Here is a 14559-nt window from a genome sequence, read left to right on the forward strand (position 1 = left end):
CATCAACTGCTGGAATAGAAACACTCTTTATTAGGTACAAAAAGACAATAGTTAATTAAATAGGAACTTGTGTTAAAAAATACGAGATAGTCACATTTCAGTCTTAAGAAGACCCTACGTTTCCACGAATGTCATGGATAAGTAATAAATTACATGTCGATTGATGACTTAAATCTATCAAAAATCTTGGTATTAACATAGTAATATCGAAGTAAGGCACTGTTGGAAGATGATCCCTTGGTTTCACTGCTATTATTATTATTGACTATTTTCAGATCTCTAACTTTCCCTCCCAACCCTCCCTGTAATTATTGTTTAATCTATCTCGAAAAATTGAGTCACCCAGATCAATGCCAGATGAACTGCCACACAAAAAATTTACCAAACACTCGAATCTCTAAAAAAAACTTCCAAATATTTCCATCGAAAAATTTATCAAAAATTTATTTTGTCAAAGTTTAAAAAGCTATGCTTCAAAAAGTGTTGTTTTTTATTATCAGAAATCGCTCTGACTATTCGAAAAGTCATGTCGAGCCCCTCACCTTAAAAACCCATCGTACAAATTTATTTTTTAGCCGAATATAACCTCAAAAAAATTATTAAAACCCCAAAATGACGAGTAGGGCGATTGTAACCGATCCTAATCGATGGATTGGTAAATTTGTGGTGAGAACCACAAATTACACTTTAATTTCCTCCCAAAATTACTCAAAAAATGAAAAAAACGTTTCTTAACCTCAAAAAAGTTATGTTCCAAGCCTGGAAATTCACGAAAATAAATTAATCTACAGCCAGAGTTTGTCACTTACAATTCCCTTTTCTTCCCCCCTTTAATTATCCCTACCTTATAAAAAATAAGAATGGGGCAAAAAGGGCCATTCCAAATTTGGTTCATCTCACATGAGTAACGAAGTTGCAAAACGAGTCAAGTTGACTTGCCTCTGACTCTAGTTCTTCTACAATATTTCTGAATCTAAAAGACAGTCCAATTTTTGTGATAACATTTTTTGTGGTCCTTAATTCGCACCATAGAAAACATAACAGCACAAATATTGCCACCTTCTCTAGACTTCGACATATTCATAAAAAACTGATCAATCGTCACAAATGACTCATCTTGTTGTACCACTTCCTTACTGAATTCTTCAGAAACGATCTGAAGGCTCACTTTCGGTTTCTTTACTTCGCCTTAACCTAACCTAAAATAATAAACTCCCCATCCCCTTTTCACCCCTTAAATTACTCACAACTTAACCTAAAAAAAATACTAATGCAAATGGACAACGGCCATTTGTCAAAACACAATCATGAGAATAAATTTGGCAAAATCTCCCATCAGTTTGAACTCTCGGAATGATCCTAAGACATCTCATCTCACCCACCCTGACTCTCCCACCCCTCCAGACTCCTAAAAACATTCAAGACCAAGAACACTCTCCTTAACACTCACTCCAGCCTCTTGAACACTGCACTCCTTCCTTTGTCCACCCGAGATAGGAATCACCATAACCTGTCCGATGCTGAAGGTCTCCTCCCTCCGGAGGGGTCCATCGTCCTCATCTCCATCATCCCCCTCACCCTCCACATCATCGATCTCCTCGACCTTCTTCTCCCCCTCGATCTCCTCATCCAGAGCAGCTTTGGCTTTCTTGATCTTCGTGGTCAGGACATCCTGTAAATCGGGATTAGCCTTGAACACTCCACATCGTTTGGTGTGAATCTTCATGTTGTCATGACGATTGAAGGCTCTCTGACAGCCCGGGCACTTGAATCGTTTATCACTGTGAACGGCCATGTGAGCAGCTAGATGGCTTTGCTGAGCAAAATCCTTCTCACAGACTTCACACTTGTACTTCCTGATCCCCTCGTGTTTGAGCAAATGTTCCTTGAGTATGTGCCCACTCTTGTAGACATTTGGGCACAAGTTGCACTTGAATTTCGCCTGGGAGTGAACATTCTGATGATTGTGAAGAGCTTTTCGACTCTTCGTGGACTTTCCACAGATACCACAGACGTAATCCTTGGCGTGTACGTTATCCAGGTGCTTCTGGAGGGCATCAGCTGAGCTGAAATGATGGGAGCAGAACTTGCACATGAGCTCACGATTCTTATTGTGCGTGATCATGTGTGCGCGCATCCGCCCTTTGGAGAAGAATTCTTTTCCGCAAATTTCGCAGGTGACGTCCTTGACGGGTTTGTGAGTCGTCATGTGGTAGCTCAGAACCTGCCTCGAGGCACTCGAGAATGAGCAGACTGTGCACTTGAAGGGTCTCAAGCCGCTGTGTGTGTTCAGATGCTCCTCGAGAAGAACCGCTGTCACATACCGCTTCTTGCAGGAGTTACACTCGAAGGGTTTGATCTTCAGATGGCTCTTCCTGATGTGACATCTGATGTTGGTGATTGTCACGGTGGAGAAGTCACAGGCTGTGCACTTGTACGGTTTCATATCCAGATGTCCCCAGATGTGAACACGACACTTGTCGATCCTGGGATAAACTGCCCTGCAGATGAGGCACATGGTTTGCTTCTTGTCGATGTAGTTCAGCTTCATCTCAACAGCGGATTCGTCGACCACGGACATGTCAATCACGTAGAACTTCTCGATGGTTTCCTTCTCCTCGGAGGAAATCAGCTGGGAGATGGTGCCATAGATTCCGCTTGACTTGCGGCGTTTTGAGGAAGAGCAGGTCGAGGTGGGAAGTGAAGAGGATGAGGAACCCGAGGAGGACCTGTGACGACGACGGCATTCTGACGAATTGGATGATTCCGAATTTCGGGAGTTATGAGTGAGCTTCGACGGAGGGGATGAGGAAGACCGCGAGCCAGGCTGGGGGAGATATTCCTCAGAAACTCCTCGAGGTCCTTGAGATGACGATCGGCTTCGCTGGAGTCTTGATCCGTTCTCTCGAGCTTCTGAGACATTTTGTGAGCGGTCGTCTATTTCCTCGAGTTCTCCGGCCTCGGTAGGCGATGAAGAGGCAGTTGAAGGGCCTGGGGCAGGTGCCTGGGTATGAGATTCTGATGGAAACTCAGAAGCCTTCGAGGCAGACGTCTTGACTCCAGGTTTTGAGGCAGTTCCTGACGAATCTGTTGATTTCGTTGGTTCTGGAGCAGTCGCCGTCGATGGTGACGTTGAACTGATGGTTTTCTTGAGAAATTCTTGATTCTGCTGTCGCCGACCTTCTTCGGGGAATTGGGGAGGTTTCTTCACCGGTTTCTGGATTATCTCGCGACCTTGAGCAGTCGGAGTAGATACATCCGACTCTTCCACTAATTCTTTGACTTTAGCCTCGACTTCCATCGGTTCCGTTTTGATTCCCTCGAGTTTCATGGACGTTCCAACGACTTCTGGAGTTTTCGCTGGAGTTTTCACCGCCTTCTGACCTTCGACAATTGTCACTGACAATTCATAAGGGTTCCGGATGAACTTCTGAAGGGATGGACGGATTTTCAGGGGCTTCGGGGCACTCACAAGCCTAGCGAATGATTCTACTAATTCTACTTTCGGCGGATCTGACGACATCTCGACGTTTTCCTCGAGAGCTTTCACAGCTTTCGGAGACTTTCTCACCAGCTTCTGAACACTGTTCGTCTCAGATTTCATAGCCAGTGGCCTCAGGGCCTCTGGTAATGTGGTAACTGCTCGAATTTTCGGAAGTCGTTTCTGCGAATTCCGAATTATCTCTTTCTTCGTGTAGGGAATCTCCGAGAGAATCTTCTCAGACATTTCCATGACCGATTGGACACTTTCTACGTGTGAGGGAATGTTCTTAAGCTCCCGAGACGAGGGAGATACTGGTGTTTTAGACTTACGTGACATCGACGGCGAGAGGGACTTGTGTTTAGACATCACGTTCTCTTTGTTGAATTCATTGTCGTTTTCTCGAGGTGAGGTGGTGGATACTGATGGATCAGCGTCTTCCTGGAATCAGAATATCATAAATATCCCTTAACATTCCTTCCCAGCGATTGCCGATCGCCTCTACCACACGATCTAGACGCATTAGTTACGATGAGGGTAAATAATCCTAATCTTACCTTTTTCGAAAGTTTCTGCTGGGTTTCCTGGCACTGATGGGCGAAATCGCAAAGAAACTCCAGCGTTCCAACGCACCTGATGCAAATAGCCTTCGGCAAGTCGTCATCCTCCTTGATCTATAATTTATGATTATAAGAACATTGAATTCCCCAGAAAAACCATCGATGGAGTACCCTAGACAGCTGCTGACGGAGAGATTGACCTGTACCCCCTCGAGTTCGTGGTCTTTTGTCATGGAATTTCGTAAAGAACAAGAAACGTAAAAAATACTCGAAAAATATTAACTTTATTAAAGTAAATAAATGGAATTGCTAAATGAGCATACGATAGAAAATCCTATGACCTAGATCTTACTAATTGATTATCATACAGAAACTAACTTATTGTACAATGGTACATAATTATTGTATTACAATGAGTGTAAATAATCCTTACATTTTTCGTCAGTCTCAGGACTCCAAAGGAGTCGCGGAAAAGAACTTGTCGTCGTTAATTATTTCAATTTTCACATCGTGAAAGGCACTATTAATAACTCCCATTATCACTCAAATTTTACGAGTAAAAAATATCGTAATCAAAGTGGAACCTCTCATTTCTTAAATATCTCCTCATCCCCCTGGTTCCTTACAAAAATCACTTTTGGCTTCTTACGTTTGAGGCTAGTGCGCAAAACGAACGAAATGAGAGGCTCAACAATTTCCTAAATGTACATATAAACTCTTCGTAATATCATTACATCAGAGAATAGTTAATCTGTTAATTACATTCGTGTAATCACGCAAGGCCCATGTGAAAGTCCTGCACTTGGTGCACTAACTTCAAAATCACCCGAAAATATAAATTTATCATATTGTAACTCTCGTAAATTTCAACTCTCAAAAATCTTTTTCATAACATTTTTTCAAAATATCTCGGATATAAAAATTATGGAGCAGAGGCTTTTTGGAAGCATTGAGTTATCTCGATAGACTATTTATCATTTTCCAAAATATTATAACAATTCTCATTCACAGTTTCTCCTGTTATCGATGAGTATCTCGTAAATTTCACAATCGAACTTCGACTCCAAGACTAAGATTAACTCCATCAAACATCCAGTGGTAATGTTCCGCATCATCTGCTGAAGTTACCCCCTTATCACCTACTTTTCATTGTCTTCAATCTCCTCGTCATCCCCATCCCGCCCTTCATCGTCCTTGCTCTTCTGCACGGTGACGATCCTCCCGCTCTCGGCAAAATGCCTCTTCCGATGAACCTTCATATTGTCCCTCCTATTAAATTTCCTCCCGCACTCTGGACAAGCATGAGTCTTCTCCCCATGGACATGTCTATGTGCTGCAAGATGGCTGGCTTGTGCAAAGCTAGCTCCGCACTTTTGGCAAACATGTTTCCTCAGGCCCTCATGTTTCAACAAATGCTCGTTCAAAAACGCCTTAGACGCATACTTATTATTACAAATATTACAGGCAAAAGGCTTTGGATTAGAATGTTGAAGGACATGTGCCTTGTACTTGCTGGCCACCTTGAATGTCTTTCCGCATGTTTCGCAAGTGTACGTTGTCGCATGACGGGTTTTAATATGTTCATTAAGAACGGCAAGACTCGAGTAAAGATTATAACAGAACCGGCATCTGAAGTTCCGTCTGTTCTTCAGATGAACACTACCGATGTGACTCAATAACCTGGTCCTGAATGGAAAGACCTTTCCACAGTACTCGCAGGCCAAATTCTGGGGAGGAAGATGCGACTTGACGTGCATCTGCAGCGATACCTTATGATGATAACACTGTCCACAATCATTACACTTGTACGGCTTTATACCCTGATGAACATTATCATGCTCCGTCAGATCGAATTTCGAGCGGAATCTCTTTGGACACTTTGGACACTGCATCGGCCTGGGATTGGTATGGGAGCACCGAATGTGTTTCATAACATCGCTCTTGCAAACAAACTTCGCTGTGCAGAGAGTGCACGCATACTGCTTAATCCCCAGGTGAGTTTTTACGTGAACTGTGCACTTATCTTTTCGCTCGTAAAATTTTTTGCAAAGTTTACAAGTGTAACCGTGCTGTCTGTCGAGTGTTGCATTAATTATGTTATCATCAACGCGAACTTCCTCACCATCCATGCGAAACAATTCCTCCGGATTGCGAGAAAGTGCCTCAGCCTCATCCCCCGTATCCATCATCGAGGCTAATCTCTTCTGAAGCTCCTGAAGTTGGATTTTTCCATCTTTGTCTTTGTCCTTAGTACTCTTGGACTTTGACACTGACGTCATTAATTTTGTGAGCTCCGCATTTTCGTTATCACCGAGAAGATCAACGATCTCTGAGTCAACAAGACAACATCCCTGATCCGGAAAGACTGTAGCCAGCACCGTCGTCACATTTTCCGTCTCATCGTGTTTCTTTCGCAGTTGAAGTGTGAAACTGATGTCTTCAATGTCACCATTACGACTTTTTGACTCCTTCACACTGACATCAACGTCCGACGATCCTGACACCGCGGTGAGGACCTTGTTGAGGATGGACGTGGGGATCTGAATCATTTGCCGATCATCAGCAGTTGATTCGAGTGTTTCCGGGTCGTTTGCCGTTCCAGACGTGGGGGAAGGAAGTGGATTTTGGAGATTCTGTGAACGTAATCTTGTGACACGAGAAACTCCGTCTCGTGGAGTTGTGTTTCGTAATGGACGTTTTGATTCTCGTTTCTCCGTATTTTTTGATGTTTCCGTTGTGTTACGGCTCCGGAGCCATCGGCGATTCGGTCCAACGGGTGTGTCAGTGTCACTTGGCGATTTTTCGGCGGACGATGAACGTGTCTGGGTGGAACGAACATTGCGCTTTGGGCCAGGTTCTTCGGTTGGTGGTGGGGGATGATTCTCTGGTGATGGATCAACGTTTTCGATGTCTGCAGTGGAATTAAGATTTTTTTCGGTACTGTTGTTGTTTGTGGAGGTCGACGGAGATTCTGGGGTCGGTGGTGGATCCTCTGGTTTTATTTCCACCGGAAATTGAATGGACTCCTGAGGCACGGGAATCATAGATGTACCAGGGACTCGTGGTGGGGAGTCTCTGGCGCGTGGATGAGGTAGGAAGCCGAGACAGGGTTAATATTCTATCAGCTGATGTGGTGATAGTATAGGGAACGCGGTGGAATTATCAATATTTCGATCAATTTTGTTCATAAATTATCATTTCAGTTATTAAGATTTATTCTGAAGTTTTTCGAAACTGTAAATAGCTTTTTTAGGAAAAGACTTTGCTGGAGAGAAATAAAATTTGTGGAGCATAAAAAAAACGTTAAACTTATCCGAATAAGAATCAATTTTTTAATTTATTTGTTTTTTTCTGCTGTGGATGATACGGTTTGTGTTTTCATTTTTTTTTGGTTAACAAAATCATGAGACTTCTCCGTGGGAATTTAATGGAACTCGGGGCTACATTTTGTTCCTGGATTTAATGGATTTTCGTTCCTGGATTTTTGTGGACTAGGAGTGGCCAGAGACTCAGAGCGGTAGGGAAAAAATATTTATGATAATTAAAAAATGAGACTTACTAGGTCTGGCAAAGGTGGTAGATGATAACGATCGCGCAACAGTCGTTGAGTACGTAGACACTCCTCTTGAAAGTCACACACAAATTCGAGTTTTCCCAGACATTGAACGCAGATCGTCTTTGGAAGAGGATCCGTCTCATCTATCTGCGATGTCAAACAAGAAACTAATTTAACCAGAGCCCCAGATTAAGTTTATCGAGGTTGTTATCATTGTCTTTGAGTGATATATCGATTACTGGAGATTTATTGGGGAAAGTAATAATGCAGAGCATCATGTGATCAACGTTATCAATATCGTTACAATCATCCGATTTTTTCATTCATCAGCTGACAATTGAATCAATCATTTGTCGGCAAAAATTGATGTTAATGTTTGCATTGAGTTAGATTTTTAAGTTGTAAAATTATTGACGAAGTGACGATGAATTGAATGATCGGAATGTTTATTAAATGTTGCAATGTGGAGAAATATATTTACAAATATTTGACGTGTAAAAGCGTATGTTTATGCATTTTTGGAACGAAAAAAATGAGAAGTTTATAAATAAATAATGAAAATTCCAGCTGAAATGGGGACATGTAAATTGTTCGATATATTCCTCAAAGAAAATGAATATTTATCGACTTCATAATGAAAAATTAATTGATAATTAATTTTTTTAAAACCCTACCGCTCCACCAATTGTTATTTGCCATAATTAGAAACAAAAATTTATGAAAATTTTTGGATTAAGCTTCGGGTCCATCCATGATTCAAGTACCTCCAGATATGCCTCTCGCACTTTCATTCTCACCGTTTCCTTCCACATCACTTAATTATTATTGTTAAAGGACGGTTAAAAGCCAAGCGTTTGCCACAAGTAAAGCACAAGAACATCGATTGTTGTCACCATTTGCACAATTATTTATCACTACGATTAACATAATTAATTAAGCGCAGAAAAAATGCGAGGAGTGAAGAGAAAAAAATGTCAGAGATGTGAGAAAAATTGACATGTCATCAGATTATCGACCAACGAATGACCAATTCCTGTCACATGACAACAATGTCATCAGTTTATCTCATGATAATCATCTACTACTGAATTAATTACATTCAGAGGCCGAATAAACACTGATGGACAATGTCAGATCTGTGTAGATGATTTTGTCAATGTCAAAATATTATCTGAATGGTGTATTGACAAGTGTAGATGTGATCCACAGGACGATCACATTTATGTCTTATTTAGCGTCTCCAATGGGGTCAGTAACATTAAAATCGGGTGAGTAGAATAACATAAAAACGTTGACAGGTGGAAAATTAGTATTTGGATAATTAGTACCGTTTGTACATCTTAACGATTAAGTGGTGATAGATAATTATTTAAATTAGTAATTTGGGGTGATGATAACGAAAAACAGTTGAGTGGAATTGCTCGATTCGTTAATTACAGAAAATTTTCAATAATTCAGAAAATAAGTATTTTCTGATATTAAAAAAAAATTTCTGACTTTTCTTCTTGAAATCCATAATTACTGCGATAATTGAGATTATCTAGGATTTGCAATATTATCACTGAACAATAAATCAAAGATTGAACTAGACTCCGGCGAGATCTTCAAAGCTCACCTTCTTCCACTTAAAATAGTATATTTATCTACGATTTTTGGCGATCTCATGACATAAAATCACCTCAAAATTCCCTAGCGTTGAAAACAAAAACCGCCAGACAGAAATCAACTCTAGATATAATTAATAAATGACCCCTTAAACAAAATAAAACTCCAAGAACTCTTCAAAAATTTCAAAGCAACAAATCTCGAATGCCCAATCAACTGTCGTCCAACCCCTTCTTCAAAAATCACCAGCTCTACACAAAAACAACACTGCAACCTCACCGTCTACCCCTCAACCACACTCAAGTCCCCCTAAAAAAAAAATCAAAAAAATCCTGGTGCCCCCAAACCCCCTAATTCACCCCAGCGTCATCCCACGTTCTACCCTGTGTTGTCCTAACCCCTCCGTCAGCAGCGGCCTCCCAATAATCCCCCGAAAAAAAAAACCCAAAAAACTCACCAGGATGTTGATCTTCGAGTGAATCTTCAGCCCCAGGAGTCGTCTCGTTCCCTCGTCACCAAACACATCGATGTAGATACTCTCGTATTGTCCACACAAACGGCAAACCTGTGCCTCGCCACCAACCTTCTCGTCCATTTTGCCTGAGTGGTGTAATAACTACTCCCCACCACCCCCTCCTGTTGATTCGTCACGTCCCAACCTCAAAGACGTTCTCTACCTGATTTTTCGCCCATGAAAATGCATTTTTTCCTCGCACTCTGGGCAAAATTCTCCTCTTATCCACTGCCCCGTTGGTCTCGGCCCTTGTAGGGGTTGATTCCGGTGATCTAGGGGCGGGAATAGGGGAGGAAAACTCGAACAATCGAGAGAAACACGGGAACGCTGCGGGAATGGCCGACGCTTTGTTCCGTTCCAGTGGTTTTTTTTCGGTTTTATCGGAGATTTTGGGGGCTCCTCGGGGCTTCCAGGGTTGTTGGCGACTTCTAAGGGTGTTCGATGATTGGGAAGCGATAGAAGACTATGTCACTCGGATATCTTGGGCCTTACACGGGGAGACACTTGTGGATAAACGTGCGGAAGGGATTGTGTACGGGCGTTTGAGGCAACCGAGCGCCGGCTGCGGGTGACGGGGTGGGGGAGGGCCGGGGCGACACCTAACGGCAAGTCCACAAACGACGGCAGGTGGTCAGCTGTTGGGCGGGAAACGACGGCCGTTTGAATTGGGTTTTTGAATATTTGGAAATTGTTTAGTCGATTTGTGGTTTTTTAATGAAAATATTGTCGCCGCGAGGTCCACAACGAATGTTTTATTGAGTGCGGTAGACTTAAGGGCGCAATTCTTTAATAATTCTCCTGAATTCACCGTTAATTAACACCATTAACATAAAAAATGACTTTTGGATTATCTCGGTCCGAATGCGCAATTAAAAATAAATTTGCTGAAGAATTTGGGAGCAGAGGTCGAGAGAATTAATTTCCATTTGATCCCGGAGCATCCGGAGGTTTTTTCCCTGGGTGATATTGATCTTTAATACGTTAGGGTGTATGCCCCTGGCAGCTGAATAGAAGACGTACCTGAACCCTTCGTCATTGCTAAATTAAATCATCTGTTGGGAGCGAGAACAAACAGATGACGAGGGTTTTTATTCCCTCTGAATGGGCGAGTTGTAACGGTCCGGGGTATTTTTTTACCTAAAGGGTTCGTTCGGGGTTGGATTGAGTAAAAGGTCATGAAGGTCGATCGTAAAATAATATTAATGAGGGAATTATGTATTCAAGGGAACAATAGGTGAATAGATCGGAAGAAATTAAATGTTTAATCGTCGAAACGAGTGTTTTTTTTATTTTTAAAAAAATTTCCCAAAAATGAGATTTATCAGGAGAGTTTCATCGTAATCATCGAAAATAATCGAATTCTTCAATCAATATTATATCAATAATGAATAAATAAATAAATAATAATAAATAATCAATAAACAAATAATGACAAATAATAGATCAATGAAATTGTTCGCAAAAATCGATTTTGAACAACATTTCGATAATAATGTCAATTTTTATTTGTTAATTGCACTGTCGGGGGTAACTCACCCCCTGATAGTTGTAAATGTTTCCCAGTTCAGCAGAATTTGAACTTTCAAATTCCCTCCAGTGCTGCCCCCCGCGTGAAAACACCGAACTAAAGTGTCACCCGTCTCCTAACCTATTCACAACAGCATTGAACAGCCAAAGGTACCTTCTGATTGTGGAAAAGACAAGACAAACTTAATTTCTCTGGCTAACTATCACCACCAACTCCTGGGAGCCAATATCCTGAGCCTCAAGACCACCAGAAGGGCCCCAGGGTATGCCAACACTACTAGGAGATCTCGCAGGATCAACTACTGGTATATCTGAACAGTTTGGAGGTCTCGGGTCTTGTAACCACTCAACCAAGTAATTGTTCTCCCCCTCATGTTTTTTCAGTGAAAAGATTATTGTTTTCTCCTCGAGAGCCGAATTGTAAGGGTAAAACCGAAATTTTCCTCACGAGCATGAGCGATTGAAAGTGAGAGAATAAATTATTCTCACAGTTTCTGTCGAGTCTGAGTGGGTGATAATGAATTTACTCTATGAATCGGTGATTGTTCTCGATCCACCAGAGGTTGGGCAGACGATGGGGAAGAGATCGATCATGAGGTCAACAACATGCGGGAGGAACAGCAATGGGAGGCATGTGGAAAGGGTCAGGACGCCGTTGAGAACGGCCTATGAGAGCTTCACCCCTAGAGCCTCTGCAACGAGGTATGTCTTATGATTTTTTCTATTTGTGAGGATGTCCAGATATCTTTTGATAATCAGAGGAAATATTCCACCCTCGAGTCTGATCAAAAGTCAAAAGTAGTGGATCCCTTGCACTTTTGTCTAAAAATTTCAATTTTTAATTTGAGCACTACAAAATTAGCAAACGAAATAGTCTGGGAATTTTTTTATACAACTAAAAGAAGGATAGCAACATCGGATACAATTTCCAAGGACCGGTTGATAATCCATTTGTTTTATGTAAAAAATACTTACATCCCAGTTGATTAACAATTTTAACAAAAAAAGGAATGAAGTAGAGGGTAAAAAATTAAAATTCTGGGAAATGATTGGCCTCTTTTGTGCTGACCTCTCAAAAAAAATCATAAATCCCTAAATCCTCATCTTGTCCCGACCCTTTTTTCAAAAACAAACTGAAAAATCAATGATAATCCTCAAGCGATGTCGTTCGAATCGCCACGAAAAGGGAACGACCCGCGAACAACAGGACACAAACCCCAAAACGAAAAAAAATTCGTAAATCGAGGATATCAGAGAACGATGATGACGAGTCTGTCATCGTTCTCAGCGATGACGATGAAGTCCCATCGGTGATAGTTGATTCAGGATCAGCAGATATGATTCCATTGGTGGATCCCAGTGCAGAAATCAAGATCAATTCAGGTAAGTCCAGCGGAAAAACAACGAGAAAGCGGCCTATTAACCTTGAGCGGCGGCAAGATGCGTTTCGTCGGCTGAAGAAGATAGTCAAAAAGACCATGGCAGACAATTTATCCCAGGACGTAGAGATCGTTTGGTCCTCGGACACTGCCCTACCCAAGAGCTCATCAGTATCAGGAGAAGATAATCCTCCAGCTCAGGGAGAGACGGACACAGGAAGAGAACCACCAGCAACAGAAAATGAGATTTTTATTGTTGATGCCGTTGGAGATCAGTCACTACTGATTACTGATGTTCTGCTGCCTGAGGATAGTCAGCGGGTCAAGAAGCCAAACACGAAGAAGAGGAATGGGCAGGCGAAAAAGAGGGGGAAGGTGAGGAAGAAGAAGGGGGAGGGGGTGAAGAAAAAGGAGAAGGCGAAGAAGAATGCGGAGGATGAGAAAAAAGAGAAGGCGAAGAAGAATGCGGAGGATGAGAAAAAAGAGAAGGCGAAGAAGAATGCGGAGGATGAGAAAAAAGAAGAGACACCGTCGAACCTGAGGGAGATCATTATCGACGGGTGCAACGTAGCTATGGCGTGAGTACAGAAAAGCGAATATCCGCTAAAAGTGCGGAGGGAGAGGGTCGATAATGTTTCCTAACGATAGATCGGGAAATTTCCTTACGAATTAAAAAAAAAATCAGGTTTCTAGGTCTTCTAGGCTTCGAGCTATTGATGAAAACGTAAAAAGTCACCAGAAAACATTAAAATCCCTAAGACTTGGGTCTAGAATATTTTTCGCGATTTTAACCTTGAAAACATTTTCCCCAATAACTCGAGAACTAAAAGAGACAGAGACGTCATTTTTTTTTTTAATTTGGGAGTAAATCTTCCGACGCATCTCATGGAGTCATTCACCATTCGTTATCTTTATCACGTAGGGCATATGAAAGCTTATCGATTATTCCAGGCACACCAATCGCAATGCGTTTTCTGAACAAGGATTGAAAATTGCTTTGGATTATTTTCGCGGGAGGGGCCACAAGGTCACGATCTTTTTGCCCCAACACAAACGGGGTAAGGATCGACACATGATTGAGAAATGGAGCAAAGAGGGCATTGTTGTTTTTACTCCTAGTAGAAAAATTGCCAATAAGCAAATCACACCGTACGATGACAGGTAATGATTTACAAAACGATATCATCAGATTCTAATGAAATTTATTAGAGAGCTAGGGACACTTCCGGTAATATAACTGTTATATATTGCATTCGAATCGACATTTTTCCGTTTTCGTCGTCAATTATTCGTTTTTACGTCTCGATTACGCGATTTTCAGGTTCATTCTTGAGTACGCAACGAAATGCCAAGGGATCGTGATATCATCGGATCAATACCGTGATTTATGGGCGGAGAAGCCGGAGTGGAGAGAAACTATCGAGAAACGATTATTACCACCAACATTCGTCGGTGATTACCTTATGTTTCCTGACGATCCACTGGGAAAATTTGGTCCCAGACTAAACGCCTTTCTTAGATTTTAATTCGGAAGAGAAGAATGTTTGTGGAGAGAAAGAATAATTCTTTTGTACATACCTTTCCTCGCGTCCTATGAAGTCTCATTGCATTAGTTTTGTTCGCGCTATGAGGCTCTCGGGATTCCTAAATATTAAGTGATAGAAGAGTTTTCATTTTTTTCTCTCAAAAAAGAGAAAAAAGGATACTAGAGAAGTTTAAGAATTTGTTAATTCTTATGTACATAACTTTACTTTTATTTTATTTTTTTGTGTTGGCCTTTGATGTCAATCAAGAGACGTATATTTGCATTTCGTATAAAAAATACATTAAAACATTATTTCTTTCTGAGAATAAATAAATTATAAAGTATATAAGATGTGTATAATTAGTTTTGTGAATACTTCAGTTCCAAATAGAGTAGAATTTTGGGTTCAAAA

The 14559-nt window shown here is 41.3% G+C and overlaps 2 protein-coding genes across 6 annotated transcripts; one reads left to right on the top strand and one right to left on the bottom strand.

Moving 5' to 3' along the window:
- Window positions 1-7: 7 nt before the first annotated feature.
- On the bottom strand, window positions 8-10301 carry LOC135165831 (zinc finger protein 37 homolog). 3 transcript variants are annotated; one of them, XM_064127545.1, is made up of 4 exons: window positions 9660-10300; window positions 7601-7744; window positions 4039-4155; window positions 8-3922 (listed from the first exon to the last, which is right to left on the bottom strand). In XM_064127545.1, the coding sequence occupies exons 1-4, from the start codon at window positions 9795-9797 to the stop codon at window positions 1409-1411; spliced, it is 2913 nt and encodes a 970-aa protein (XP_063983615.1). In that variant the 5' UTR covers window positions 9798-10300; the 3' UTR covers window positions 8-1408. The 3 variants fall into 3 exon arrangements, with proteins under 3 accessions (XP_063983615.1, XP_063983617.1, XP_063983618.1); XM_064127547.1 differs by lacking the exon at window positions 7601-7744 and having other exon boundaries at window positions 9660-10301; XM_064127548.1 differs by lacking the exons at window positions 8-3922; window positions 4039-4155 and adding an exon at window positions 4307-7067 and having other exon boundaries at window positions 9660-10281.
- A 1043-nt stretch (window positions 10302-11344) lies between these two features.
- On the top strand, window positions 11345-14496 carry LOC135165845 (endoribonuclease ZC3H12A-like). Of its 3 annotated transcripts, XM_064127586.1 has the most exons (7): window positions 11345-11548; window positions 11628-11669; window positions 11804-11945; window positions 12403-13039; window positions 13076-13200; window positions 13574-13783; window positions 13944-14496. In XM_064127586.1, the coding sequence occupies exons 1-7, from the start codon at window positions 11509-11511 to the stop codon at window positions 14146-14148; spliced, it is 1401 nt and encodes a 466-aa protein (XP_063983656.1). In that variant the 5' UTR covers window positions 11345-11508; the 3' UTR covers window positions 14149-14496. The 3 variants fall into 3 exon arrangements, with proteins under 3 accessions (XP_063983656.1, XP_063983655.1, XP_063983657.1); XM_064127585.1 differs by having other exon boundaries at window positions 12403-13200; XM_064127587.1 differs by having other exon boundaries at window positions 11353-11548; window positions 11628-11663; window positions 12403-13200.
- The last annotated feature ends 63 nt before the right edge of the window (window positions 14497-14559 follow it).

The sequence above is a fragment of the Diachasmimorpha longicaudata genome, chromosome 9 (assembly GCF_034640455.1).
Source record: "Diachasmimorpha longicaudata isolate KC_UGA_2023 chromosome 9, iyDiaLong2, whole genome shotgun sequence".
Lineage (NCBI taxonomy): Eukaryota > Metazoa > Arthropoda > Insecta > Hymenoptera > Braconidae > Diachasmimorpha > Diachasmimorpha longicaudata.

What these genes read in the sequence shown, in the direction of transcription:
- LOC135165831 (XM_064127545.1), bottom strand. Translation starts at nt 9,797, where the DNA reads ATGGACGAGAAGGTTGGTGGCGAGGCACAGGTTTGCCGTTTGTGTGGA. An exon ending in ACTCGAAGATCAACATCCTG is followed by an intron (nt 7,745 to 9,659) that starts GTGAGTTTTTTG and finishes TTGACATCGCAG; the next exon opens with ATAGATGAGACGGATCCTCT. An exon ending in TACCACCTTTGCCAGACCTA is followed by an intron (nt 4,156 to 7,600) that starts GTAAGTCTCATT and finishes CATAAATTATAG; the next exon opens with ATCAAGGAGGATGACGACTT.
- LOC135165845 (XM_064127585.1), top strand. Translation starts at nt 11,509, where the DNA reads ATGCCAACACTACTAGGAGATCTCGCAGGATCAACTACTG. An exon ending in CCTAGAGCCTCTGCAACGAG is followed by an intron (nt 11,946 to 12,402) that starts GTATGTCTTATG and finishes ATAATCCTCAAG; the next exon opens with CGATGTCGTTCGAATCGCCA. An exon ending in GGGTGCAACGTAGCTATGGC is followed by an intron (nt 13,201 to 13,573) that starts GTGAGTACAGAA and finishes CGATTATTCCAG; the next exon opens with GCACACCAATCGCAATGCGT.